Source organism: Clarias gariepinus, chromosome 21 (genome assembly GCF_024256425.1).
Source record: "Clarias gariepinus isolate MV-2021 ecotype Netherlands chromosome 21, CGAR_prim_01v2, whole genome shotgun sequence".
Taxonomy (NCBI): Eukaryota; Metazoa; Chordata; class Actinopteri; order Siluriformes; family Clariidae; genus Clarias; species Clarias gariepinus.
Genome location: NC_071120.1, coordinates 6,874,439 through 6,901,409, shown reverse-complemented (window position 1 = coordinate 6,901,409; position 26,971 = coordinate 6,874,439). Strand labels below are relative to the sequence as shown.

General features: G+C 38.3%; 1 protein-coding gene across 1 annotated transcript; it reads right to left on the bottom strand.

Annotated features, from left to right (window-relative positions):
* Nucleotides 1-569: 569 nt before the first annotated feature.
* Nucleotides 570-25,913, bottom strand: LOC128509762 (major histocompatibility complex class I-related gene protein-like). Its single transcript, XM_053481596.1, has 9 exons — nucleotides 25,844-25,913; nucleotides 24,015-24,281; nucleotides 22,487-22,762; nucleotides 22,060-22,344; nucleotides 21,864-21,959; nucleotides 1,763-1,897; nucleotides 1,206-1,457; nucleotides 984-1,094; nucleotides 570-625 (listed from the first exon to the last, which is right to left on the bottom strand). The coding sequence occupies exons 1-9, from the start codon at nucleotides 25,911-25,913 to the stop codon at nucleotides 570-572; spliced, it is 1,548 nt and encodes a 515-aa protein (XP_053337571.1).
* Between the last annotated feature and the right edge of the window lie 1,058 nt (nucleotides 25,914-26,971).

Here is a 26,971-nt window from a genome sequence, read left to right as displayed (position 1 = left end):
ACCTGTGGATTTAGGTTGGTGTCGGACTCTCTGCCTGCTGGGCTCTAAGTAATTCTTGGATTCTACTTCAGAACACTGTAAAAACAGGAAATGCCAGTGGATCCCACACAGGGGAATCACTTAACGGAGAATCATCGGAGGCTCTAAAATATACAACATCGGCAACTCCATTACAAAACAGTGAAAACCATTAAAAACTTCATAATCTAGTATTTTGTAGTAAGTATTAGAAATTCACTCACAGGGTTCGACTGGAACAAGCCTGAAGTCTAAAAAACAGATTATGAATTGACCGTTATTATAATATGTATGTTCTGTAAATGATCTACTAAATGTAAACCTAAAATTATGTTATCTAAGAGCAAATCTGATCCATCATCACTACACACTCAACATTGGTTTATGTAAATAAAAAATCTAAAAAATATTTAAAATGAATATTGAAACGTGCAATTTTAAGACACCTGGTTGAGGAATGCATTTATTTCTTTGGCGTAACATTTTAACGCAAAAGATGCAGAAGATGATTCCAGCAGGACCCAAGACACTCAGAACTACAAAAGCAATAATCACTGCTCCATCTGATTCTCCACCTGTCGAACCAGCACAAACTCTATATTATCTGCTGCATCAATACATTAAAAAACATTGTGGCCAATATTAGTTTCTTTTTTGTACCATCACATGTAACCATTAATGAATAAGAGTATGTTTTATTTACAAATTAAAGCTTGCAATCACTGGGGAATTGCTATAGTATAAGAGGAATAAGACACACTGTTAAAGGTAAATAAGCAACGTTTGGGTGGTAACAGTAACTCAGCTCCATCACACTATCCTAGTGTTGATTTTTTTTTTCCTATAACAGCATGGCATGTTTTATTTCTTATTTACTTTTCACATGCCAGGTTCTCATTTACATCTTATTCTGCAGACGGTTACAAATCAGACTCTCATAAACACTTTTCCACCTTCTGTCTTACCATCATCAGGTTTTTCGGTGATGCTGCTGGAAAACTGCTTTTTAGTCTTCTCATTAACTGTGGAAGTCCATCCTGATGGGATGGCAGTGATGTTTTGTAGTGTATGATTATCTACGAAAAAAATAAAAAATAAAATTACACACATTTGAGTACTGAACATGAAAAATTAGCTGGAGGCATCTGTCTGTCAGTAACAGTAACAGGGCAGATCACACACTCTACCTTTCCTCTCATGATTTTCTCTGCTATTCTGCTCATCCCAATATACACACTCCTTCTGCAGGATGTCCTTTGCATTCTGAGCATATTCAGGATCCAAACTCCTCCTTATTACTGCAGCTTGATCATCAGACATAGTCCAGCTTTCATTTTTTAAATGAAAAGTGATGAAACTGTTGCCGCTGATGAACTTCATATATGCTCTAGTGAGGTTGACATCATCTTCATCACAGGAAATCAACAACTGAAGGGATCCTGAACACACACACAGACACACACACGCCAATATTTACAAAAAAGTGCAAGCTGCCTGATTTGTTAGTTTTTTTCTTGATATGGTTCAATATACATTATTAAAATTATGTACTTGCAGGACAGTATTTCAAGTCAATCTATATGAATAAATTAGATGGAATTATTTTAATAGTTTTTAATCAATTCAAAAGCATGACATTTAGGAGCTCTTCAAATCTCACCCCCAGTGTGATGAAAGTCTTTCATTATTGGATGCAAAAAGGAGTTTAAGTCCCCCTGATGGCCCTTCACATGCTGTACCCTACTTTTCCACAAATCCGCCCTTTTCTTCTCTGTGTTGTTAGCAGGATAGCGGAAAAACAGGGCATTGTCCACCTTAACGACAGCAATGAGTTCAGTTAAATTTGTCCTTAGTGTGACGTTGTAGAGAATCTTCCAATCTGTAAAAATAAAGAGTACATAACTGAGACCTGGTTTCTAATGATAGAAAGATACACACACATATACACTACTCATAAAAAGTTAGGGATATTGTGAGAGACCTAGTGGATGTCATACATACAGTGTTTGTTTCACTTCAGACATTTTTGGGATAGGGAGGCAATTGTATTGGGGTGATAGACACACCCACCTCACTTTGTGTTTTTCATGTGTACAGGTGTGCCTTATATTGGGGCCAATCCCAAAAGACAACCTTTTTCAATGTCACATCAATTTCAACATTCTGTAAGTATAAAAAGCTGGTATTGTCAGTTAGTTATTCCAAGTTCAACATTTAAAAAGCCGACGTCACTTAACGTACGAGCAGCGCCACCTGGCCATGACGCGCCTTCAGGACGGTGGCAGGCAGTCAGATGTTGCTCGTAAACTTGGTGTGTCTCAAAGTGTCATCAGCATACTTGCATCAAGACACAGAACTACTGGCAGAATTCATGACAGTCCCAGAAGTGGAACCCCACGAGTGACAGACCGCAACAATGACCAGTACCTAAGGACCTATGCACTCAGACATCGTTATGCAACTGCCACACAGCTGCAGGCCCGTTTACGAGATGCGAGGGGTACTACTGTAGGGTTTTCAGACAAACCATTCGCAACCGACTCCACCGCTTTGGCTTGAATACCAGACGACCGTTGCAGGTGACTCCACTGACACCAAGACACCGCCGTGAACGTTTGCAAAGTGTGTGCACAAGACCATGTGACTTGGACAATGCAACAGTGGTCGGGTCACATTTGACAGAAATGATTGTCGTCAGCGATGCTGGAGGTCAACATGGTCCCCAGAGTTTGCTTTGGTGAGGGAAGTTCAACAGTCTGGGCAGGCATCACCAGTCAGCACAAAACAGATTTGGTTATTGTACATGGCTCAGTCCCTGCACGTTCTTACCTCAGAGACATCATAGAACTTTCTGTTCATGGATGATTATGCTCCACCACATCGTGGCAGAATTGTCACAGCTCGACTTCAGGAAGTTGGAGTGCCTCATATGGTATGGCCATCAAGACCTGAACCCCATAGAGCACATCTGGGATCAGTTGAAGCAAAGACTGGATGATCGTACCCCACACCCACGTGACCTGGCAGGACTGCGTGTAGCACTTGTGTAAGAGGGAACGCATTGCCTCAGAACACCATCATAAAGCTAGTGAGGAGCATGAGACTTCGCTGTCCAGCTGTCATTGCGGCAAATGGTGGAAACACCCGCTACTAACATTGTAAATTTTTGTTTTTTGAGCTATCCCTGTTATTGTCTAAATTTTTGGGGTAATAAATATTAAACTAATGAAAATGGTGTTTCTTCCCATACATTATTAGTAATATCTAAGGAAACTTTTACTTATTTCATTCAAATTCAGAGCAAATAGGAAAAGCACTTATGTAAATAACAATATCCCTAACTTATTGTGAGTAGTGTATATTAGTGGTGGAATGGATCACAAAAATCACGGTTCGGATCATTTTTCGGATCAGCAAAAAGGCCAGCAACTTTTAATTTTAACCAAATAAAATAAGAAATAACCAGTCAACTAGATCAAATTTTAAAATAAAATATTCAATACTTAGTTGTTGAAGTGTAGTGTAGCATGTAAGAAAAAAAAATCATTATAATATAATACTCATTATAATATTGTGTTTTTTTTTTTTTTTTTTAAGAGAGGATGTCCACATTCTCTGGACGCAGAGTAGACCTCTTAACAGTCACTATGTCACGAGCAGTGGAGAACACACTCTCACTATAGGAACTGAAGTGGCAGGCACAGCAAGGTAGAGTCTCGCTATCTTTGCAATGTGAGGGTATTTACACTGGCATGCTACATTTATCTCCTGCGCAAAGCAAGATATCTTTGGTCCCAGTCCAGCTTCTGTCACTGCATTTACTTGGTTTCTGGTATTATCTATTGTGACTGGAATATTGCTACATGCATTATGCCTCTTTAACTTTCACTACCGTTTCTATCACTGCGCTAGATTTGTGTTTGCATGACTCTCGTAGAGGGGGCGTGTCTGTTGCGCCGGATTTGCATCTCCCACTCTGCTATGATGTAGTGAGCAGTCACCGTATCTGTCTGTAGACCTTGATGTCCAACCGGTCAGTGGTGATCACAGTAGAGGATGCATCCAATAAGGGTATAGGATTTTATCCTGTTTGTAAAGTTCATGCTGAAGTGGGTATTTCGTCCACACGGAAAATAAATCCTTAGTTTTCCAGAACAGAGTATGGCCTCATGTCTGCTGCGATAAACATCCCAATAGATTTGGGAATCACTTTAGCCCACTCTGATACCGTGGTTGATAAACAGATGATATAATCTTGAATGTGCGGTGAATGTCCAATATAAAACCAACTTTACTGCGGTTATTAGCGCACAGGGCATTGCTCAAGATTTTGTAAGTCATGCTTAATGTTTTCTAAGCCATTATGTATTTCTAATTTTGTCCGATTCATTGTCCCCCCATTACACTTACAAAATTCTAGAATCGGAGAAATGAGGTGGTGTGGGAGAACTTGGGAAAATTGGCTGTGAAAGTGGCTGAAAGACTGTCGCCTTGCACTTCCTGGGACCGGGTTTGATTCCCGGCCAGGCTCGAATTCTGTGTGCATGGAGTTTGCATGTTCTTCCCGTGCTTGGTGGGTTTCCTCCGGGTACTCCGGTTTCCTCCCACAGTTCAAAGATATGCAGGTTAGACTAATTGGCGTTCCCAAATTGTGCGTAGTGTGTAAATAAGTGGGTGTGTGTATGCCCTGCGATGGATTGCCACCCTGTCCATGGTGTACCCTGCCTCGTGCCCTAAGCCCACGACCCTGAATACAGGATAAAGCAGTATAGAAGATAAGTGAGTTAATATGAAGGGCAACCAAACAACATGCCACATAATGATGGCTGTCATAGTCAAAACAAACAAACAAACAAAATGTGACTTGATGGCATTACATTATTATATTTCAATACCTAAATTATTTTTATTTCAGTGACCTTAATGTTACAACAATGATGATTAAATTATCACACTTCAGTTATTTTATATCATCATTACTGTCCACCACTTATTTCAACAGGTTATGCTGTAAATGGTGTATGGTTTTGTTTCAGGAGCGCCTCTTTAACTTTGAGCTCCTACAAAGGTCTCTGTACGTATCTGGTCCTTGTCTTTCGACCTCGTAACTCTAAGCTGAAATTAATGATTTTTTTTTTTCTGTCTCGTCCTCGTTTGACCCGCATGAAGCAAAAACTGCGTTTTAAAATGTAAAATAGCAGATCTGTCACTGAGTGTGTGAGAAAAACCTTTTCGGGCCGCAAGATATAGAAGTAACCACATTAGCGAGCATTAATGTGTAACAGATGTGTAAATCCGTCCAAACGCTACCATGCGGCAAGTAACAACAAGCCAAACTGTTTTATTTTTAGCAGATTAAATGTGTTAAGGTAGCGCATATACACACACGCGCGCGCGCGCGCGCACGTTCACAAAGCAGGCCATACATCTTTAAACGTTCATTAATCCCGAAGTTAGCTGTTTTGACTACCGTAACAAATGTACAGTTAAGATTTTAGCATTAGCGTTAGCCAACTCACCTGAGGAAGTTCCACCTCCAAAACCCAGCAGGATTAAAAAAGAATTTAAAACGCCACATATAGTGCAGACCTTCATCTCTGTAACTGTACTTTATATAAAGTTATATAAACCTCCCAGATAATCAGGCTGCACTTTACAGGAAGAAGCTGTAATGAGATCCGCGCTGCGCTGCACTTTGCCGGCTGGCAGGTGTGGCAACGGCAGACACGTGGACACCTGAGCGAAGAGCGAAATGCAGGTGCGCGCAGGCGCACCACTCACCAAGAAGATGCTCGCGTTACTTCAGGGAAGTAGGGAACTTTATTTTTATTTATTATTTTAATTTAGAACACACACACACACACACGCGTTTTTACGCCGGAAAGAATGCTAGAGAGACGAGTGAGCTTATTTGCTGCCCAATGCAATGGCTGGGAGTACTTTATTAAGCACACAGCAGGTATGGCATGAGCAGCACCTTCACTCAGGAGCCTGCATCCAATTCAGCTTCAACCTTAACCGGAGCACATTTCACACGTCACACACACACACACACACACAAACAGGGCCGAAGCCACTAACCCAAACACCTTTCCCCATCATGGTGAACACACCGACATCCCCGCAAGGCAATGCTGGTCGTCAGCCGCCGCCCCGCCACAATATATTTATATATATATATATATATATATATATATAAATAATTTTTTTTATATTCTAAAAACGCTGTTATACACGATGTGCCAATTTAGCAAAAATGTGAAAGACGCCTACATATGGGTCTACAAAGAAACTGCAATCATATCCAGAATGTTGTGTAAATAAAGTTACTTTAAGTTAAAGTTAAACTTCCCCATGTATAGACTTTTTGGGACATCCTGCATATTTCAGTTACATAAACTAATGACTGCATGTTTGTGCGGTGTATGGGGCAAGCATACTTCCTTAAAAAAAAAGCAACGAAAAATAGCTGTACCATGAACCTAGAAAGGCATCACGAAAGAAGAATGCAATTTCCTCTGTGTTTACTTTACTTTAAGACAATCTGTTTTTGTTGAGATCTGTATATTTTAGAAGATTTTATGTTTCACCATCTAAGGTGCCATGTCCTAATTTTATTTAGTTTTATTTATATATTTACACCTCAAGATGTAAATATCAGGAAATTAGATCTTAAATTCTTATCTGTCATCTCAGTCATGTTTTGATATCAAATGTGAATGTCTTTAAGTGTATAGCAAAAACAAACAAACCAACAAATTATTCTTGCTGTTCCAGTACTTTTGGATGGGTAATGTATGCAAGTAAATAAATACCAGATTTATTGCAATTCTTCTTTGTGAGGTGAAAAACAGTAAGAAAGCAACAATATTTCTATTACTGCACTATTAGACTAGAATATGGAAAGGTTTTAAAGGAAATGTAGTGTAACATCATGTTTTCTGCATCTACATTTATTACATTTACAATTATTGCAATGTATCTATCTATAGTTGTTACACATTAATTTTAGGATTAGGAATGAAATCTATAATATAGATAACATTTTTTTTTTGATGAGATAAATAAAAATGGGCCAATAAAAGGCCAGTCTTCTCTACTACAGTACAATCACATCCCATGCTAAAATATTTTTTAAGCTTAGCCCAGGTGTGTGTGTGTGTGTGTGTGTGTGTGTGTGTGTGAAGTCCGCTCATAGGAGAAGGTGTGTGTGTGTGTGTGTGTGAAGTCCGCTCATAGGAGAAGGTGTGTGTGTGTGTGTGTGTGTGTGTGAAGCCCGCTCATAGGAGCAGGTGTGTGTGTGTGTGTGTGTGTGTGTGTAGTCCGCTCATAGGAGCAGGTGTGTGTGTGTGTGTGTGTGTGTGTGTGTGAAGTCCGCTCATAGGAGCAGGTGTGTGTGTGTGTGTGTGTGTGTGAAGTCCGCTCATAGGAGCAGGTGTGTGTGTGTGTGTGTGTGTGTGTGTGTGTGTGTGTGTGTGTAGTCCGCTCATAGGAGCAGGTGTGTGTGTGTGTGTGTGTGTGTGTGTGTAGTCCGCTCATAGGAGCAGGTGTGTGTGTGTGTGTGTGTGTGTGTGTGTGTGTGTGTGTGTGTGTGTGTGTGAAGTCCGCTCATAGGAGCAGGTGTGTGTGTGTGTGTGTGTGTGTGTGTGTGTGTGTGAAGTCCGCTCATAGGAGAAGGTGTGTGTGTGTGTGTGTGTGTGTGTGTGAAGTCCGCTCATAGGAGCAGATGTGTGTGTGTGTGTGTGTGTGAAGTCCGCTCATAGGAGCAGGTGTGTGTGTGTGTGTGTGTGTGTGTGTGTGTGTGTGTGTGTGAAGTCCGCTCATAGGAGCAGGTGTGTGTGTGTGTGTGTGTGTGTGTGTGTGTGTGTGAAGTCCGCTCACAGGAGCAGGTGTGTGTGTGTGTGTGAAGCCCGCTCATAGGAGCAGGTGTGTGTGTGTGTGTGTGTGTGTGTGTGTGTGTGTGAAGTCCGCTCATAGGAGCAGGTGTGTGTGTGTGTGTGTGTGAAGTCCGCTCATGTTCGTCGTTTGTCTCAGGCGTTAGAGCCTATGTATGTGTCTTAGGTATTAGAGCCAAAATGTCTGCCTGTGTTAGAAAGCCGAGGTTCCATCACTAAGCGCCAGTTAACCGTGATGGGTTCCCAGAACCCCAGTATGTCTATTCCCTGTATTCCTGTGTGTGTGTTTTGTTTCCTGAACCCTTGTGTGTTATGTTTACTGGGCCAGTATTTTGTTTGTTTAGTTCCACTGTGTTTAGTTATTTTTTGTTAATAAAAGACTCTTCCTTTTGAAAAGGACCTCTGCGTTTATGCCCGCCTCTTTAAGCCCACGGCTACACCATCAGCCCATAGTCCCAGACTCATGACACTCAGGGGAAAACAAATTCAAAAACCTATTCCAAATTAGTCCTGTAAATAGACAAATTGAAATAACTGTGCTTATCCTGACCTCTGTTAGTGCAGTGGTATTGCTTATGACAGAGTGTAAGGATGTCCCTATTTGAGATTTTTTAAAAGTCAAACTGACAACCATCAAGGATGAATGCAATATTACTTACAGCTACAGTTAAAACCAGATATTTACATACACTTTAGAAAAAAAAAAACACAAACAAAATATTTTTTCTTTACTGTCAAACATTAAGTCTTTTTCTGTTTTATATCAAGAAATATAAACATATTTTTTTGCAAGGAAAAAAAAACATTTATTTTATCACTTTCATAAAAGTCAAAAATATACATATACTTCATAAGTATTTGGTAGAATTGCCTGGAAACTTTTTTTACTTGGGCCAGATGTTTCAGGTATCCGTCCACAAGCTTTCTACAAAAGTTTGGTGGAATTTTGGCCCACTCCTCTTGATAGCACTGGTGTAACTGGGTCAGGGTTGCAGGCCTTCTTGCTTGCACTCACCTTTTCAGTGCCGCCTACAAATTTTCTATGGGATTGAGATCAGGGTTTTGCGATGCCCACTCCAATACCTTGACTTTGTTGTCCTTAAGCAACTTTGCAACTAATCTGGAGGTATGCTTGGGATCATTGTCTGTTTGGAAGACGCATTTGCACCCAAGCTTTAACATCCTGGCTGATGTCTTTAGATGTTGCGTAACACTAGAAGTCACAGACTTTTCTAACCCTCCTTTAGCCAAGACTCTGCTAACTTGGCTAGTTTTTTAGCATCAATTCATGTGTAAATTAGGTCATTACCTAAGTAATCTGCAGGGGGGGGGGACCGTTTGGTGGCCTGTTTGTTTGTGTGGGGGAGGGAGAGAGAACTTCCTTTTGTGCTGAGGTGGATAAAATCTCACTGCACATAGCCTACTACTTCAGTGCTCTCAAGAATTCTGTGGTGACGAACCTCCTCTCCAAGGAAAGAAAATGCAGCGAAGACTCACCACTTGGCAGGCCTTGGAAATGATCCTGAGTGAAGTCCTTGTGACTCGGATGGAGAAGACATAACTTCAGCCGGATTCGGACTCAGAGCTGTCTGATCAGTCTTCATTTCATACTATTTATATCCACATAATTTTTTTTCTCATGATGCCATCTATTTTGTCTAGTGCACCATTCCCTTCTGTAGCAAAGCAGCTCCACAACATTATACTACCACCCCCATACTTCACAGTCGGGGTGATGTTCTGAGGCTTCAAAGCTTTGCCGATTTTCCTCCAAATACTGTATATCGTTTATCATTATGGCCGAACAGTTAAATTTTTGTATCGTCAAACTACAGGACACGTCTCCAGAAATTAAGATTTTTGTCCCCATGTGCAGTTGCAAACTGTAGTCTGGATTTTTTATGGTGGTTTTAAATTAATGGCTTTCTCCTCTCAGAGTAACCTTTCAGCTCATGGTGGTACAGGACTCATTTTACAGTGGATAATGACACTGTCTTACCAGTTTCGCCAGCATCTTCACAAGGTCTTTTGCTGTTGTCCTTGGGTTGATTTGCACATTTAATACCAAAAAACTTTCCTCTCTGGGACTTCGGGAATCCGTCTTCTTCCTGAGCGGTACAATACTTATACTTGTATTATTGTCTGAACGGATGAACGTTGGACCTTCAGGCATCTGGAAATTGCACCTAAGAATGAGCCACATTTGTGGAGGGCCACAATTCTTTTTCCTGATGTCTTGGTTGATTACTCTTGATTATCCATGATGTCAAGGAAAGAGGCACTGTGTTTGAGGTGTGCCTTTATATGCATCCACAGGTGTGCCACCAATTAACTCAAATGGAATCAATTAATCTATCAAAGGCTTCTTAAGCTCAGAATGAAATCATCTGGAGTTTTTGTTGTTTAAAGACCCTATACTTAGTGTACAGTATGTATATTTCTGACTTTGATGAAAGTGATTACGAATTTTGATTACGTAATTCCCCCTCGCTTGATTTTGACATTTAACAAATACAAAAAAAAGTTAATATTTATTGATCTGATATTGATGAATTTCTTTTGAAAAATTAAAGTTGAAATTTTTTTTGGTGTGTTTTCTTTTGAAGTGTATGCAAATATCTGGTTTCAATTGTATATATCTATAATAATTATACTGCTTGCAATGTCAGGGTCTATTAGCTATAAACATTGTCCACTAGATCGAACCTTTCTGTTTAAGTATTGGCTGGAAAGCCATCGCCATCTATTAGGAAATTGTACTGCAGGAATGGCATAAGCGCAGATGTTAAGACTTTAAAAACAGCATAAATCGAAACAATAGCAGGCTCATGATCAGGGTATCACAAGAGCAAATAGCGATACACAAAACAGATGTGGAACAAAACAAGTATAAATTTTGGAGCTATCTGAAGTTCGGAGCTAATGTTAACATAAAAGTCCAAATTCAGAACACAAGAAACAGGCTCATGGCTGCAGAGTACTCAGGGTTATCCCTGACACACTCAGGGATTAGCTTGGTTCAGTTCTTGTTCCTACCTTGTTTAAACTAGCACAAGGGCATGTTTTGTTGCCACCAGAGGAATTATGTAGGTCACAAGGGACAAAGTCATTTGATAAATACACTTCCCACCCCAAAAAAAATCACAAACTTTAATATTTTGTTGAGGCGGCACATTGGTGTAGTGGTTAGCACTGGCGCTGGGTTTGATTCCGGGCCAGGCTCGATTCCCATCTCTGTGTGGATGGAGTTTGCATGTTCTCCTGGTGCTCGGTGGGTTTTCTTAGAGTACTCCAGTTTCCTTTCACAGTCCAAAGACATGCAGATTAGGCTAATTTGCGTTTTCAAATTGCCTGTAGTGTGTGAATGAGTGTGTAAGTGAGTTTATGTCTGTGTGCCCTGAGATGGATTGGCACCCTGTCCAGGGTGTATTATGCCTTGTGCCCTAAGTCTCCTGGGATAGGCTCCAGGCCCCCTGTGACCCTGAATACAGAATAAAGCGGTATAGAAGATGAGTGAGTGAGAGTAATATTTTGTTGGGCCATCTTTTGACTTTAATACAGCTATGGCACCAATTTGATGTCCTAACATTTATTTCCATCCAGAGTCGCATTAATTTCTCTCCAAGATCTTGCATTGATGATGTTAAATGGACCACCGTAAATCCTTCCCACTTATATTGCAAAGATTCCCAATGGGGTTAAGGTCTGGACTCGATGGGATTAAGGTACAGTATCATGCTCCCTAAACCACTCTTTTACAATCTGACCCTGATTAATCATGGTATTGTAATCTTCGAATATGCCCGTGTCATCAATGGAGAAAAAATCCATCATTTACAATCGTATATTCGGGATAATCAGCAATTAGATTTAAAGTAAGAGTCAGTTTAAATGTCCATTACACCAGACAAGTGTCTGTTCTACCGCTATGCCTGTGTTTGCCTGTGTGCCAATATATAAACCATGCATCTTACAAATAGTACATTATTTTTTTCCCCATAATTTAAATGAAAAAGTAAGACTCTCATATATTCTTCAACCTGAATTCCGGAAATAATATTGGCTTAGGTTTTACATCATCCAATATTTTATTTACAATAGAACATAGAGAACATAACAAATGTTTAAAATGAGAATTTTTTTACAATTTTATGCACAAAATAAGCTCATTTCAAATTTGATGCCTACTACAGTTCTCAAAATAGTCAGAAGGTATGTTTATCATGGTGTAGCATCCCCTTTTCTTTTCAAAACAGTTTGAAGATGTCTGGGCATTAAGGTTATGTGTTTATGGAGTTTTGATGTTCGAAATTGCCCCCAGTCTTGCCTGATATAGGTTTCCAGGTTTATGTTCACCTTTGATGTATTTTTTTTGTTTAATGTGCCAAATGTTTTCTATAGGTGAAAGATCTGGACTGCAGGCAGGACAATTCGGCACCCAAACTCTTGTACTACAAAGCCTTGCTGTTGTAACAGCTGCAGTATGTGGTTTTGCATTGTCCTGCTGAAATATACAAGGCCTTCTCTGAAATAGACTAAAATCTTTACAGTATGTACCTTTTAGCATTCAAAGTGCCTTCCAAAACTGGCATCCGGGATTTCCAACAAGAATGTCAAAGCTGGACTCGTCTGACTATAGAACACTTTTCCACTTTGAAAGAGTCCATTTTAAATGAGCCTTGGCTCAAAGGACACGATAGAGCTCCTGGACCGTGTTCCATATGGCTTCCTTTTTGCATGATAGGGCTTTAGTTGGCATCTGCAGATGTCATGGCGGATTGTGTTTACTGACAGTGGTTTCTGGAAGTATTCCTGGACATTCTAGTAATGTCAATGACACAATCATGCCGATAAGTGATGCAATGTCGTCTGAGGGCCCGAAGAGCACGGGCATCCAACAAAAGTCTTTAGCCTTGTCTCTTACGCGCAGAGATTTCTTCAGTTTCTCTGAATCTTTTGATGATGTTATGCAATGTAGATGATGAGATTTGAAAAGCTTGTGCAATTTGGTTTAGGAACATTGTTTTTGAAATATTCCACAAACTTTTTATGCACTATTTCACAGATTGGAGAGCCTCTGCCCATCTTTACTTCTGAGAGACTCTACCTCTCTAAGACATCCTTTTATAGCTAATCACAGTTGTTACTGATGCTACATCTTTTCCCAGCAGAATCTTTTAAAAAATTCCTTGCTTTTCAGCCCTTTGTTCCCCCGTGCCACCTTTTTTAAACCCTGTAGCAGGCATCAAATTTAAACTGAGCTCATTTAGTGGATAAAAGTTATGTTAAGTTATGTTATCTATGTTCTCTTGTGAATAATGTATTGGTTCATATGATTTTAGTTTTAATTTTATTCAAATTTACATCCAAAAATATCCCAACTTTTCTGAAATTCAGATTGTAAGTTAATGCAATTATATTATTATTTTTTTTTTACCTTACTGCACTTTATAAATTAGATATACACTGCTTTAAAAATCTAATTTACAAACAGATAAAAAGCAGAACTTACCTCATCTCACACATCATTAAAGTCATTGATATCCTACTTGTTCACCCTTCTGCTGACGACTAACTTTCCACTCACATGACAAGTAGGAGTAACTTGATGTACTGTAGGTGTAACCTGTATAACCTGCTGTACTAGTTAATTTCTCTGGGAAGAGCTTACGTAAAAAAAAAAATGATTCATAGTAAGTCAAGTACGTAAAGTGTGTGTAATGTCTAAAAAGACTGAAGACATTTTGGAAGACTGTTCTAAGCCTTTTATATAAAGAAGACATCTCACCATAAGATCTTTTACCTCTAAAGACCTGGTCCCAAATGACTGAGATTACATAATAAATCTGTTTTATATTTACTACAATATTAAGTGAATATAAAATATCTGAAATCATTTGGGCGACAAGGTGGCTTAGTGTTTAATAACAAGTTGGACATCTTTTTTAAGTTTAGTCAAAATTTTAAGTTTAATTTGTCAGCCTCAAAAAATATTTCACATTGCTGTTTAGTTGACACAACGTGTACCCAGTTTAATATCTTAAGCTGACTCAACCTGTAATCCAAATATTAAAGTCAGCTCAAGTAATATTGGTTGTTGGCTCAATTAATTATATTTCTCTAGAGTTGACTTAGCCAAACTTTTCATCTACACAAAAAAGGCAAGTTGTCTCCCATTTTAGACCATTGATGTAATTGGCTCAAGTGAATGCTTTTCTATAAAACAAGTTGGCCTAACAATTAACACACATTAATTAAAAAAAAAACTTTATTTTTTCAAAACTAGTTAAAGTTAACAGATATTTGCATAAAACAAGAAAATACAGGTTCTATTTTGCTTAAAGGTGGGGTCAGTGGTAGCTCAGTGGTTAAGGCATTGGACTATGGTTTAGAAGATCCCAGGTTCAAACCCCACAACCACCAAGTTGCCACTGTTGGGCCCTTGAGCAAGGCCCTTAACCCTCAACTGCTCAGATGTGTAATGAGATAAAAAATGTAAGTCGCTCTGGATAAGAGCGTCTGCCAAAATGCCTAAATGTAAAGGTCAATAAAATACCACTATACACCAGATGCTTATCGGTATCTTTCTGATTCTTTTATATTACAATATCATAACCATTTTTAAAAAACTATGAAAAGATGAACCACTTTTCCACCCAATGTGTCAAAAGAGTCTATGGAAACAAAAGTTTTTTGCTCAGAATGTGAATCTGAGGGGAATGTCTCTTCATAGGCTTCATAGGTGTACTGTATGTCCAGTCCTTTTGGAATGCAATTTAGAGCACAGACCTGACCAAACATGTATTTTAAAGCTTTTGCACGTCACCCAGGCCCTTAAGAACTACAGCAGCCTAAACAGCTTGTTCATGCTCCTCCAGTAGCTCCAAAAAGCCATCCATCACCCCTCTGACCCAATCTTCTACTGCAGAGCTTTGGGTAAAGAAAATAAGAGAAGTCTTGTAAAGACAAAGATATAGTAAATATATTCCACAGAATGACTAGATATGATCAAAGCTAAATATATTAATAAGGCTATATACTGTAAAGGTAAAAGCCACATGCTGTATTGTTTCATATTTAGAAGAGTTTGATATTTTTGAGGCCTTTACTTTCGCATTCTGAGGAGTAACTACATGCTTGGAGTGGTGTTTTATATTAACTGTGTATTTACTAAATTCGGTTTTCATTCAAATTAGTTAACTGATATAACATTCATAGGAGAGCATTAGTGACTCACAGTTTTTATATCTCTTAACTTACTGAGTATTGAAGCACCATTCCTCTTTAACTGTTACATATTTAGGGTTTTTCTTGAACATTTGTTAGCTGAGCACTTGCACGACTGTGCGGTAATTGGTTCAACTGGTAACATTGTGTTCTTGAGAACTTAGTAGACACAGACTTAATAAACTAAAAACCTCAAGTTGAGCCAGCAATTTGCTTAACATGATTTTATAAGACTCTCCAACCCCTCCTGGACTGAACCTTTTAAACTGAACTAGGGAGGTGAAGATTGCCGTTTTGTGGACCCTTTATTGTGGATAAGTATTTATTAATGGATTAAATTTAAATAAAATATGTTTAGCTAATAGGCATCTTAAACAGTTAGCGTTATATATGTGAGGCTGGTGTGTTTCCGCTTATCATTATATGTTGTTTTATGATGTTTTATAGAATATGGAATGAGTAACCTACTGCAATGACTGCAAACCTACTAAGACATGGTCGCCCACCTAAACTGACAGGCCGGGCAATTAATCAGACAGAGAGCATTAATCAGAGAAGCAGCCAAGAGGCCCACTCTGAAGGAGCTGCAGAGATCTGCAGCTCAAGTGGAAGAACATGTCCACAGGACAACTATAAGTGGTGCACTCCACAAATCTGGACTTTATGAAAGAGGGGCAAGAAATTGCTAAAAGAAAGATATAAGAAGTCCTGTCTGCAGTTTGTGACAAGCCATGTGGAAGACACAGCAACATGTGAAAGAAGATGAAGAAGATGCTCTGGTCAGATGAGACGCAAAACACTATGTGTAATGGAAAACTAATACCGTGGACCATTGTGGTGACAGCATCATGTTGTGGGGATGCTTTTCTTCAGCAGGAATCTGGTCAGAGTTGAAGGGAAGATGAATGAAACCAAATACAGGGCAATCTTAAAAAGAAAACCTGTTAGAGTCTGCAAGACTTGAGACTGGGGATGGAGGTTAATCTTCCAACAGTACAATGACTCTAAAAATACACCCAGAGCTACAATGGGGTAGTTTAGATCAAAGCATATTTATGTGTTAGAATAGTCTAGTCAAAGTACAGACCGAAATCCAATTAAAAATCTGTGGCAAGACTTGAAAATTTAAAAATTCACAGATGCTCTCCCTACAATCAGACTGAGCTTAAGCTATTATTCAGAGAAGAATGGTCAAAAACTTCACTCTCTAGATCAGCAAAGCCAGCAAAGCCATATATATATATATATATTTCCACTTCACAATTACTGTATGTGCTACTTTGTGTTGGTCTATCACATAAAATCCCAAAAAATACATTGACGTTTGTGGTTGTAATGTGACAAAAGTTCAAGGGGTATGAATATTTTTGCAAGGCACTGTATATAGCATTTCGTGGACTTTTCTTAGTTAATTAGGGCTATTAGTATTGTCCAAATGAGCAGATGGAAAAAAGTCACATACAATACAGTATTTTATCATCATTAAATTTAGATTAATTATCAGTGTGTGTGTTTTGTCAAAGTTTGGATTTTTGTCTTTTTTTAAATGAACGCAACATTTTTCTTGCTACAGTATGTAAAGGTTTTTCTAAATATCAAAACAAACTATAAAGGACCTTTCATACAGTAATTGGGTCTTCTTGGGTGATCGCAAGCAAAGATCAAGATTTTTTCTCTGCAAAGAGTACCCCTGCTGCTTCGCTTCCCTTCCACTTTCAGACAGAGATGGACATAGTACACAACTCTATTACTCAAGTCAAAGTCAAACTTCTCATCAAATATTACTCCAAACTAAATGACCACATAAGATGTCACAAAATGTATTCTATTCTATTCTATGCCATTTAAGATTATTAAAACCTTTCTTCTCCATGCGCATGTCATCACAATCCCAAAGCAGTTAGTTAACTCTAGAACTCTCCTACATTTTGGTGTAGGTATAAGAATGTTAATCAATTGCTCTTACTCCTACTCCTAAAAGTAGGACCAAAATTGCATCACTTTAAGAATTTTAGGCCACTTAGAAGAACACTATCAAATAACAAGCAATTATGCCTTTTGTAACTTGCACTAGTTTTAGGTTATGAGCATACCTGGTGAGTGTGGCTTTGTTTAATTGGTAGCTGTGGTTTTGTTTCTTTTTTTACTTCACCTTTACTCATATTGTTTGAGGGAATATTATTCTATGTTCTGTTGAACAAAAAGTATTTTTCTTTATGAAGACTCTTTCATCAAATTAATCAAATCACTTGACTGAGTCACAATACTTTGTTTGGCAAGGAAAGCAAGCAACTGAAGCTAGGTTTCTGTAACAACAAATTTAAAGCAGTTATCAACATTTAACACATGATGCACATAATAGACACATGGTGTGGTGTTTCAACATGTTTCTGTTTTATTTAACATTTTAAAACAGTCATGAAATATATAGTTTTAATGATAGGCTTTGACTTGGTAATTACTGTATTGATTAATGTGTTTTAGCTGCAACAACTGATTAAACTCAGAAGTCAAATAAATTTTCTGCATCGGGCATAGAACAAACTAAGGAGATTGCTAAAATGATTGGAATTGGGGTAAAAACTGTCCAACACATTAATATAACCTGGAAGAACAGTGCCTAAACTGTCAACTACTTAGAAGAAATGTGGTCAGACATGAGCATAACTAGAGATAACTTAAAAGCTTGCTGAAGTTTACTCAAGATTAATACATTAACTCGAGATGTAACCCAACAAATGAAACTGCCAAACCAAACCAATACGCTATAATGGTGTGTATATATATATATATATATATATATATACTGTATATATATATATATATATATATACACCATTATAGCGTATTGGTTTGGTATAAACCAATATATACCAAATATATACCAAATTGATATATAATCCGGGTACAGTATATATATACTGTACCTGGATTATAATTATGGCTATACTCAAATGCACTGTAAAGAGACCACTACTGCATTCATGTTTTCAGATTAATAGCTAAACTCTTGAAACAGGATACGGGATATAAGAAATATCACCCTCAAGGTTTTGTTGTTGTGCTGGTTCAGCATGGGTGTGAGACAGTCATAGGCACAGCCCAAATGCCGAAGGCATCATAGTCGCACTCATAGCCAGCAAAACAGTAGTCAACAATACCTTAAGTGTGAGATTACTTATATACAAAAGTTCCACAAATTCCATTTATTGGAATACTGGCAGAGTGGCGACCGACTGTGTTACTAACAGTAGTAAAATTATTTTTAAATTCTTCCTGGTACTATGAAGTCAAAATGTGAGGAGAATAAACCATGAAGGTTGGACAGTCCTGTAAATCTCCTTAATTTCTCTTTATATTATCACTTAACACATTTTAGAATATGGGCTCCTTTAACTACCTTCTGGGTTCCAGGGTTGAATCCCAAAAAGCATAAAATGGAAAGGTAGTGTACTATGTAAGGTGTATAATCACTTATTCCACACACAAAGTAGTGCCCTTGATCAGGGGTTAGAAAATGATTTGGGATTCAGCCCTGTTTTAGACGCTAGTTATCTTTCCATTAGCTATAATGGACAGTTCTGAGACAATTATGAATGACTTACTGTAGAAGCAATTATTCAATATTATTAAATAAAGTAAGTGTTTTATAAGATGACATAACGTTATCAGATGTGTTTTCTTGTGCGTCTGTGACTGATTTTGAATGTGGGTTTTGGCAGGCTTCTGCTTTCTTCTTAATACGGTGGATCGGACAGACCTACTTTCACCCATACTGTGACTGACAGTTACTGTAATTAACATTTATTATAACACTTATTATCACCATGATTAATACCTCTAATGTCCAGCCTGATTGCCGGGTCAGAACTAACAAATTCACTTTGTTTGCATGCACATTAATATTTTGACTCTAATGGTATTTATTGAATAACCTTATGATAAGGACAACATTACAAAGGCCCAATACCAAATGACTCCTTCCTAGAAAACACCCTAACGAAGCCAAAAGTAAAATCTCAGCCTCGAAAACAATAAGATAGTTTTAGTTTTTTTTCCTTATGATTTGATCTTGTTTTCATTTTAATAAAACATCACCTTACATTGACCTGATCTTGGCTCATCCTCAACTTGCAAGTGGTTTTGAGCCCTAACCAGCCCTAACTAAAACAAAAGCTAGTACAAAGCTAAAAATTTTGTTTTTAAACAGTGGTACAGTAGATGGGCTTTAATTTTTCCAGAATGTAAATAATTAACAATGCAGTTGTATTTATAAAAAAAAATTATACAGTGGTAAGAAAAAGTATGTGAACCTTTTGGAATTTCATGGTTTACTGCATTAATTTGTCATAAAATGTTATCTGATCTTCATTTGGGTCATGAGTATTGACAAAAATAATGTGCCTAAAATAATAAAAACACAAAAATAAAAAATCAGATTTTTTACAATATGTCTTTATAGAACACACCCATTTAACATCCAAAATGGTAGTGGAAAAAGTAAGTGAACCTTAGAAATTATTAACTGTCCCTGTCACACCTGTACAGTACCATCTCGGTCCCAGGGAATAAGATCTGGTTCTTCGGACTCCTGAGCCGCTGGTTTGTCTCCCTCTAGTGTGTCTATGTGTGTACATGTTTCACTTAATCAAACTAAGTGCACCTGTGACTGAACCGGGTGTTCCCCTACTTAAGCCAGTCAAACCCGTAGCTCCCTGTCTGTCCACAGTTGTGTTTCTCCATGTTTGTGTAAAACAACTCATTCTGTTTATTATCTCCCCAGGATTGAGCTGTGTTTGCAGTGTCGGGACGTTTTCAGTTCCCCCGGTTCTCAGCCTTTTCAGTTAGGATTATATTTTGTTTGTTTATTTGCCTTTGGATTTTCAACCTGTTTGTTTGTTTCCTTATACTGCAATCATGACAGTTCCCCTTTTAGCAGCAATAAACTTAACCAGGCACTTCCTGTAGCTGTGGATCAGACCTGCACATTGTTCAAGAGGAATTTTAGCCCATTGTTCCAGGCAGAACAGCTTTGGACATCTCGTATACGGCTCTCTTCAATTCCATAGCATCTTTATTGGGTTGAGGTCTGGGCTCTAACTTTCCCACTCCAAAAGGCCAATTTTGTGGTGTTTTGGGTCATCGTCCTGTTGCATCAACCAACTTGAATTTTAGCTGAATTTTTGTTGATATGTTTTGTTGATATGTTTGGGAATTCATCTTCCCCTCTATGACTGCAAGCTGGCCACACCCTGTTGCAGCAAAGCATGCCCGAATGATGACGTTTCCTCAACCTATACTTAACAGCTGGAATGATGTTTTTATAGTGATATGCAGTGTCCTTTTTACACCAGATGTAGTGGTGCATGTTCTTTTTAAAAATAGTTAAATCTTAGTTTCATCAGTGCACAAAACATTGTCCCAATACCGCTATGATGTGTCAATTTTCTCTAGCAAACTTCCGGCATGCAGCAACGTTCTTTTTAATTTGCAACAGCTTCCTTTGTGGTGTCCTGCCATGGACGAACTACTTGTACAATGTTTTATGTACTGTAGAGTCATGGTCACAGATTAAAGCACTTTTTTTGTAAGTCGCTCTGGATGAGAGCGTCTGCTAATGCCTAAATGTAAATGTTAGCCAGTTCCAATGATGCCTTCAAATCTTGAACCTCATTGATGAGTATTTGTTGTGCTCTTTGGGTCATTTTGACTTTGTGCCCACTTTTTGGTAAAGTAGCCACGGACCCAAAGTGTGTATGTTTACTGGGGTCAGAGCACAGGGTCAGCCATGATACAGCACCATTGGGTTAAGGACCTTGCTAAAGGGCCCAACAGTGGCAACCTCATGGAGCTGGGGATCGAACCGCTAACCTCCTGATCAGTAACTCAGCCTTAGCCCTCTGAGCTTCCACTGCCCTTTACATTAGACATTACATTAACAAATTGAGGTGCCTGAATGTACTACGAAGCTCACTGCTGCTACACAAAAACTCTGACAACACAGACCCCGCAGACAGCAACGGGCGGTTTTGGACGAGACCCAGTCGAACTTCTACAAAGCACAACAGGTACTTTTCATCAGAAAAACATCATCTGTGTGTGTATGTGCATGTGCCTTCATATCTGCCATTTCATCCTCCTCCGTACAACATCTAATCTATAAATTGGTTCCTCAACCCTCCTTCCTCTTCTCTCTTAAAAAGATTTATTTTTATTTTTTATGCAGTAAGCATGTTTTATTTAATATAAATTATAAAAAACAAATTTTCAACAAGGAACAACTCCCTCATTTTCTCAGACAGATAAATTATATGAGAAATAAAGTAATAAAATGTGGATGAAATGAGACCTGTGATTATAAAGACTCACAGGCATGGAGGCTGCTTAAGGCTGGAACATATGTGTCATCTGAAAGAAAGATAAAATGATAAGCAATTACCATATTAATTCATTCATTTGTTCATTTAGGTTTCTTTCTCTTTTCCCATGTGTAAAGAGGCTGGATGTCCAGTGACCAGACTCTTGTCCATGTACACCAACCAAATGTGTAAGAACTGTGTAATGTTTTAAATCGTGTATAGTTTTTTTTTTCTGTAATTTTGAATTGCAGTTTCAGTTTAAACTTTGCAAGGCGATGTGCAAATATCAGATTAATGTTTAGCCTGAGATTCCCTAAATCTATTCTCTGCAAACCTCACATCTTTCGTTTCATTTTCCACTTACCAAAGTTTTTCTTCTTCCAAACCATAATTCCAGCCACAACAGCAGAAAGAGTGAGGAGAGCTGTGACAGCCACAATGATAGCAATTGGTGCTCCACCTGTTCAATCAGTACAGAGTCTTTATCATCTGCTGCAGCAAAAAAAAAATCATCTTTCATTCTCTACATCTCTAGTTTTATAGGAAAGTATTTTTCTGACCTGTATATATTTGTTGATCTCCCGGCCATTGCTGCCGCCCGCTGGGATGAACCACGCAGGTGTAGGTGTGTTTCTGCAGCTCCTCAGCTGGGACTTTCAGAATGATTCTCTTCTGGAAGCTTCCATCCTGGTTGGGTAACGTCTCTCTGAGCTCCACGGCCCCATGCACGTCCTCTCCGTCCTTCTGCCAGGTGATTATCACTGCTTTGGGGAAGAAACCTGTAGCATGACAAACCACCTCTGGAGAAGGAGAGTGTTTTTGGAACACTGACACCTCGGGACGAACTGCAGAGACATGAGGACATAAACATTACACCACTGCCAGATTTATTAGTATGCAGATGTCTTTGTATGTGTTTGTATGTCTGTCTGTATGTGACAGTTATAGTAACATACACACACAGACACAATAATTCATTGGTTTTACCTCTTCTCTCCAAAGTCTCTCTGCCATAAGACAAAAACTTCTTTAACCACTCAAAACACTCTTTCTCTAGGTAGTACTTCCAGTATTTAATCTCAGCTCCTGTAGACTCCCACTTCTGTTTTGTGGTCATAGCTTTATCATTAGCTGCAGTCCAGGTTCCAGTCCTCAGATCCAGACTGATGAAATCCTCTCCATCATAACCAACCTGATTGTATCCCCTAGTGGTGCAGTCATCATCAAGCTCACAGCCGTACATCCTCTGTAGTGTATGAACTCCTGCAGTAACACACAGTGGGTATAGGAAAAAAATCATCATTTCAAATCATTCACTTTCTTGGCCATTGTTGCTTCACAGCCTGAAATGAAAATACAAAAAGAAACTTAATTTCTCCAGCATTATTTAGTGAATGTATCCTACATTATACACTTACTTGCCAGTTCATTAGGTACACCTTGCTAGAACAAAGTAGTTTTTTTTTTTTTTTTTTTTTTTTGTGGCATACAAGCTGTAGGTTCAGCAAGGTGTTGGAATCATTCCTTAGATATTTTAGTCAATATTGTTAGGAAAGCATCAAACAGTTTTGTCTTTTGCACATCCATGATGTGAATCTCCTGTCCCACCACTTCCCAAAGGTGCTCTATTAGATTGAGATCTTGTGACTGTGGAGACCATGTAAGTACAGTGACCTCACTTTCATGTTGAAGAAACCAGTTTGAGATCATTTTAGCTTTGAGACATGGTGCATTATCCTGTGGTCATAAAGGGATGGACATGGTCTGCAACAATACTCAAGTAAGCTGTTGCCAGCAGATAGCAGGACTCATGAGGCCATTCAGTGTTTTTCAAGTCTTCTCTAATTTTGGTGAGCCTCAGTTTGCTGTTCTTAGCTGAAAGGAGTGGCACCTGGTGTGTTATTCTGCTGCTGCAGCACATTTGATTCAAGGTTTGATGTATTGTGCATTCAGGTACGATCCTCAACATATCTCTTGAGATCACAAGTGATCCAGATAGTAATAATTTAAACCTGATTAAGTTTACAAGAGCTCCTCTGGGATTCTTTCACACGTTCTTTCATTCCAGATTTTTATTATTATGTTTCAGAGCTGTTGCTATTTTTCCTTTCACTTGCATGCTGTGTGAGTAAATCAAGCTGGAAAATCTTTTTTTTCTGTGTTTTCCTTTCAGGTTGTGAAACAATGAAATGTGAATGATTTGAAAGGGGATTAATTCTTCTCTGTACCCACTGTATACACACAACAGTGTGTTAGGTACCTGTTATTTACAGCTATACATCACTCTGTAACGTGCTGTTATAGAAAAATAAGCTACATTGGCATTGTGTAAAAAAGAGGTAGAATTACCATTCTGAAGTTAAAAGAATTATTTTACTATAACAGCATGAGCACAGTGTTTCATATGTTACTTTTACACTGAAGCAATTTGCAACTCATTGTAAATAAAACAAAACCAGTTAGGCCACAGCTACAAAATGAATGCAAGCACTGTAACAAATGTGTTTATCTTTACCTTCAGTGTAATTAACATATTTTATTACTGTATGTAAAAGATTCTGGAGATCCTCCTGATCACTCTGCATACTCTGTGTCCGATCTTCCCAGTAATCTGGATTATTAGCACCAATCTTCAGGATCCATTCTGTTTTTGGGATTGTCTTCCTGATATTGCTGTCATAGTAAACAGCCTGCTGTCCATCCACCAGACCAACAGCAGTGAACTCTGGGACATTTATTCCTGGTGTAAGCGCAGTGTAGAGGTACTGAAGAGTGTGTGTGACTGTAAAATAAAGAGCAAAATTGTGATTATATAAATTCTGATGAAACAATATTTTATTCTATCATTTATACACTGATCTAAAATTTACCTTAAAGGTTACACATGAGCTTTGTTTGTCCTTGTCAATCGTAAAAAAAACACATTGTTCAGACCCTGATGATATTTTTTTCACAGTATGCATACCATTCCAGGTGCTGCCTGAAAGCCATTTGTGGCTTTAGCAAGATCAGAACATACAGTATTTATATTAACTGACATAAACCCTGCAGCCATTTCTTTGTTCTAGTGAGTTCTTTCACGGTCATTTTATTCCTTTCAGCATTGTTGTTAGAAATTTTGTCATTGTAATTTTTTTCTTTTTTTAACACTAGCTCAGAAGTTGTTCAACCTGACTGAATATTTTAACAGGTGGAGATGATGGAGAAAATAAAAGGATTGGAAAAAATAGTAAAAGTCCACCCTTATCTAATACTGTTGAATTGGACAAGAATTACTAGGTTCCCCATTAAGCAAGTGGTTAGTGTCATGCTGTGGTCTGGGTCCAATCTCCCCACCACCCACTGAGGCTTGGACAAACCTGGGCACTGTCAGTGTCAGTACTAAGCCTGAATAAATGGTGAGTGGTAGATCATGAAGGGCATTTAGCTTGAGCTGGTTGCTGTGTCTCGAGAGCTGAAGCCTGATATGGTCTTCCACTGTTGTGACCCAACCATCTCAAGGTTGAGGTGTGCGTGGTGAGATTCTCTTCCCATTATAGTAGTGCAGAGTGCTCAGCTGAATTATCAGCCCAGCCCAAACCAGTCTGGTCATTCTGGTGCAGTATGAATTGTTAAATGCTATTTTAGACTGTAGACTCAGGGTGAGAATAGGTCTTGGGTCGACCTGTCTGGTGCTGCTGATTGTGCTATGGACAGGTTCATGGCTCAATTGCTTTATTTACTGATTCATTACCATTTCTTACCATTGCTATTTTCATCAGATAATTATTGTATATATGTACTGTACTGTAGATGGTTTATTCTTTCTCTCTGTTCTTGTGTTGTCTTTGCTGCACTTGGTGTTGGTTTTTTATGTGTTAATTTGTATGTATTAATATATGTAATAAAAAATAAATAAACCAAGATTACCTGGCATAAAACTGTTGCCCCACTCCTAACACTAGTTCTAACCATAACTCATCTTATCAATAAAAAATATATAGAATTTGTTTGTTAGAATTCTAAATAACATCTTTGACAGGGTTGGGGAAGGAGTTATACACAAGTTGTACACACCACTGTGACTGTGGACACCAATAACTTACAGGCATAGAAAGATTGGATACAGAGTGTCAACATACAGCTTTACCTGCATAAACAGTGTAGTAAATAGTTTGTTTTATATATTTAAAATATATGCCAATACATTACAGCTGAGTTAAATTTGAAAAGTGCAAATCTAATTAACTGACATTAGTATGAACTTTTCTCTGTGGTTTAATTAAACATGTTCATGTAATGTATATGCAAGCACAAAATACAGCGTTGTTATTTAAATAATAAAGAATGAACAATCAAACTCACTTGCTGACATCTGAGGAACAATAATCATGAGGAACAGCAGGACTTCCATCCAAGAATGAGTGATGTCCATTTCCTGCAGATTTAATTTCATTTTCAGTTTTTCATAAGCAATTAAATACCATCATGAAGCAACAGAACCAAGACTGTTTTACTTAGAAAATCACACAGTGTGACAGAAAACAATTAGGATTTTCACTTTACATCGTCTTTTGGAGTTTGCACCTACCTCATCTTGGTTAACGGCTAAACATGAGAATTATACAAGAAGTGAAGACGCAGAACTAAGCAAACAAGAGAATGTTGTATCAAATGGAGTGTCAACACAGAAAGTGAAACAGAAGTCTAAAGATCACAAAGACCAAAAAATGACACACCTAGCACAAACCAGTTTATTCAGAAGGATCTATTATTCTGACTAAACTTTGTGCAAGGTGTGGATTTGGACAAAGTAGATGGACGTTAATGTTAATGTTGCATTAGACTTTGCTAATTATTCCCATTGCATGTAATGTACTCTTAGGAAGTGTTTTGTAATATTTGGTAAAATATTTCATTCTACCTCTATACTAAAACATATAGTAACCCTTCCCAAACAAAATGCCAAGTAGTATGTGCGAAATCATGTGAGAGAAAAGATCAGAACTGCAGTCAAAGTTTCAGATGGACCCATTAAAAACACAATGTCATATTTTTTGTTATCTCATTCTTTACATTATTTTCATGCACAGTGAATCAAACCCTGGCAGAGAAATAACACCCTGATTAGATGGGACTTCAGATCTAATATTTATCACCATAATAATGACCTACATGTCACTGTTGACATCTGGGTCTTACAAAAAGCAAACTAATATCCATATTCACTATTGTTAGTAGTGGAGAGGCTGACACACTGCATTACTGTATATCAGACTGCATATAGTAACTGTGTTCTCTCTCTCTCTCTCTCTCTCTCTCTCTCTCTCTGTGGGTGTGGTGTGGTGTGGGTGGCCAAAAAGTATTAGTTCAAAGATTAACTTACTGTGTGTATAATTTACATCGGCCTCTTCCAAACTGTTCAGCATTTCAAAATCATTTGGGACTCACGCGCAAAGCCGAGGGGCCTCATCGGAGGTCACCTTAACGTTC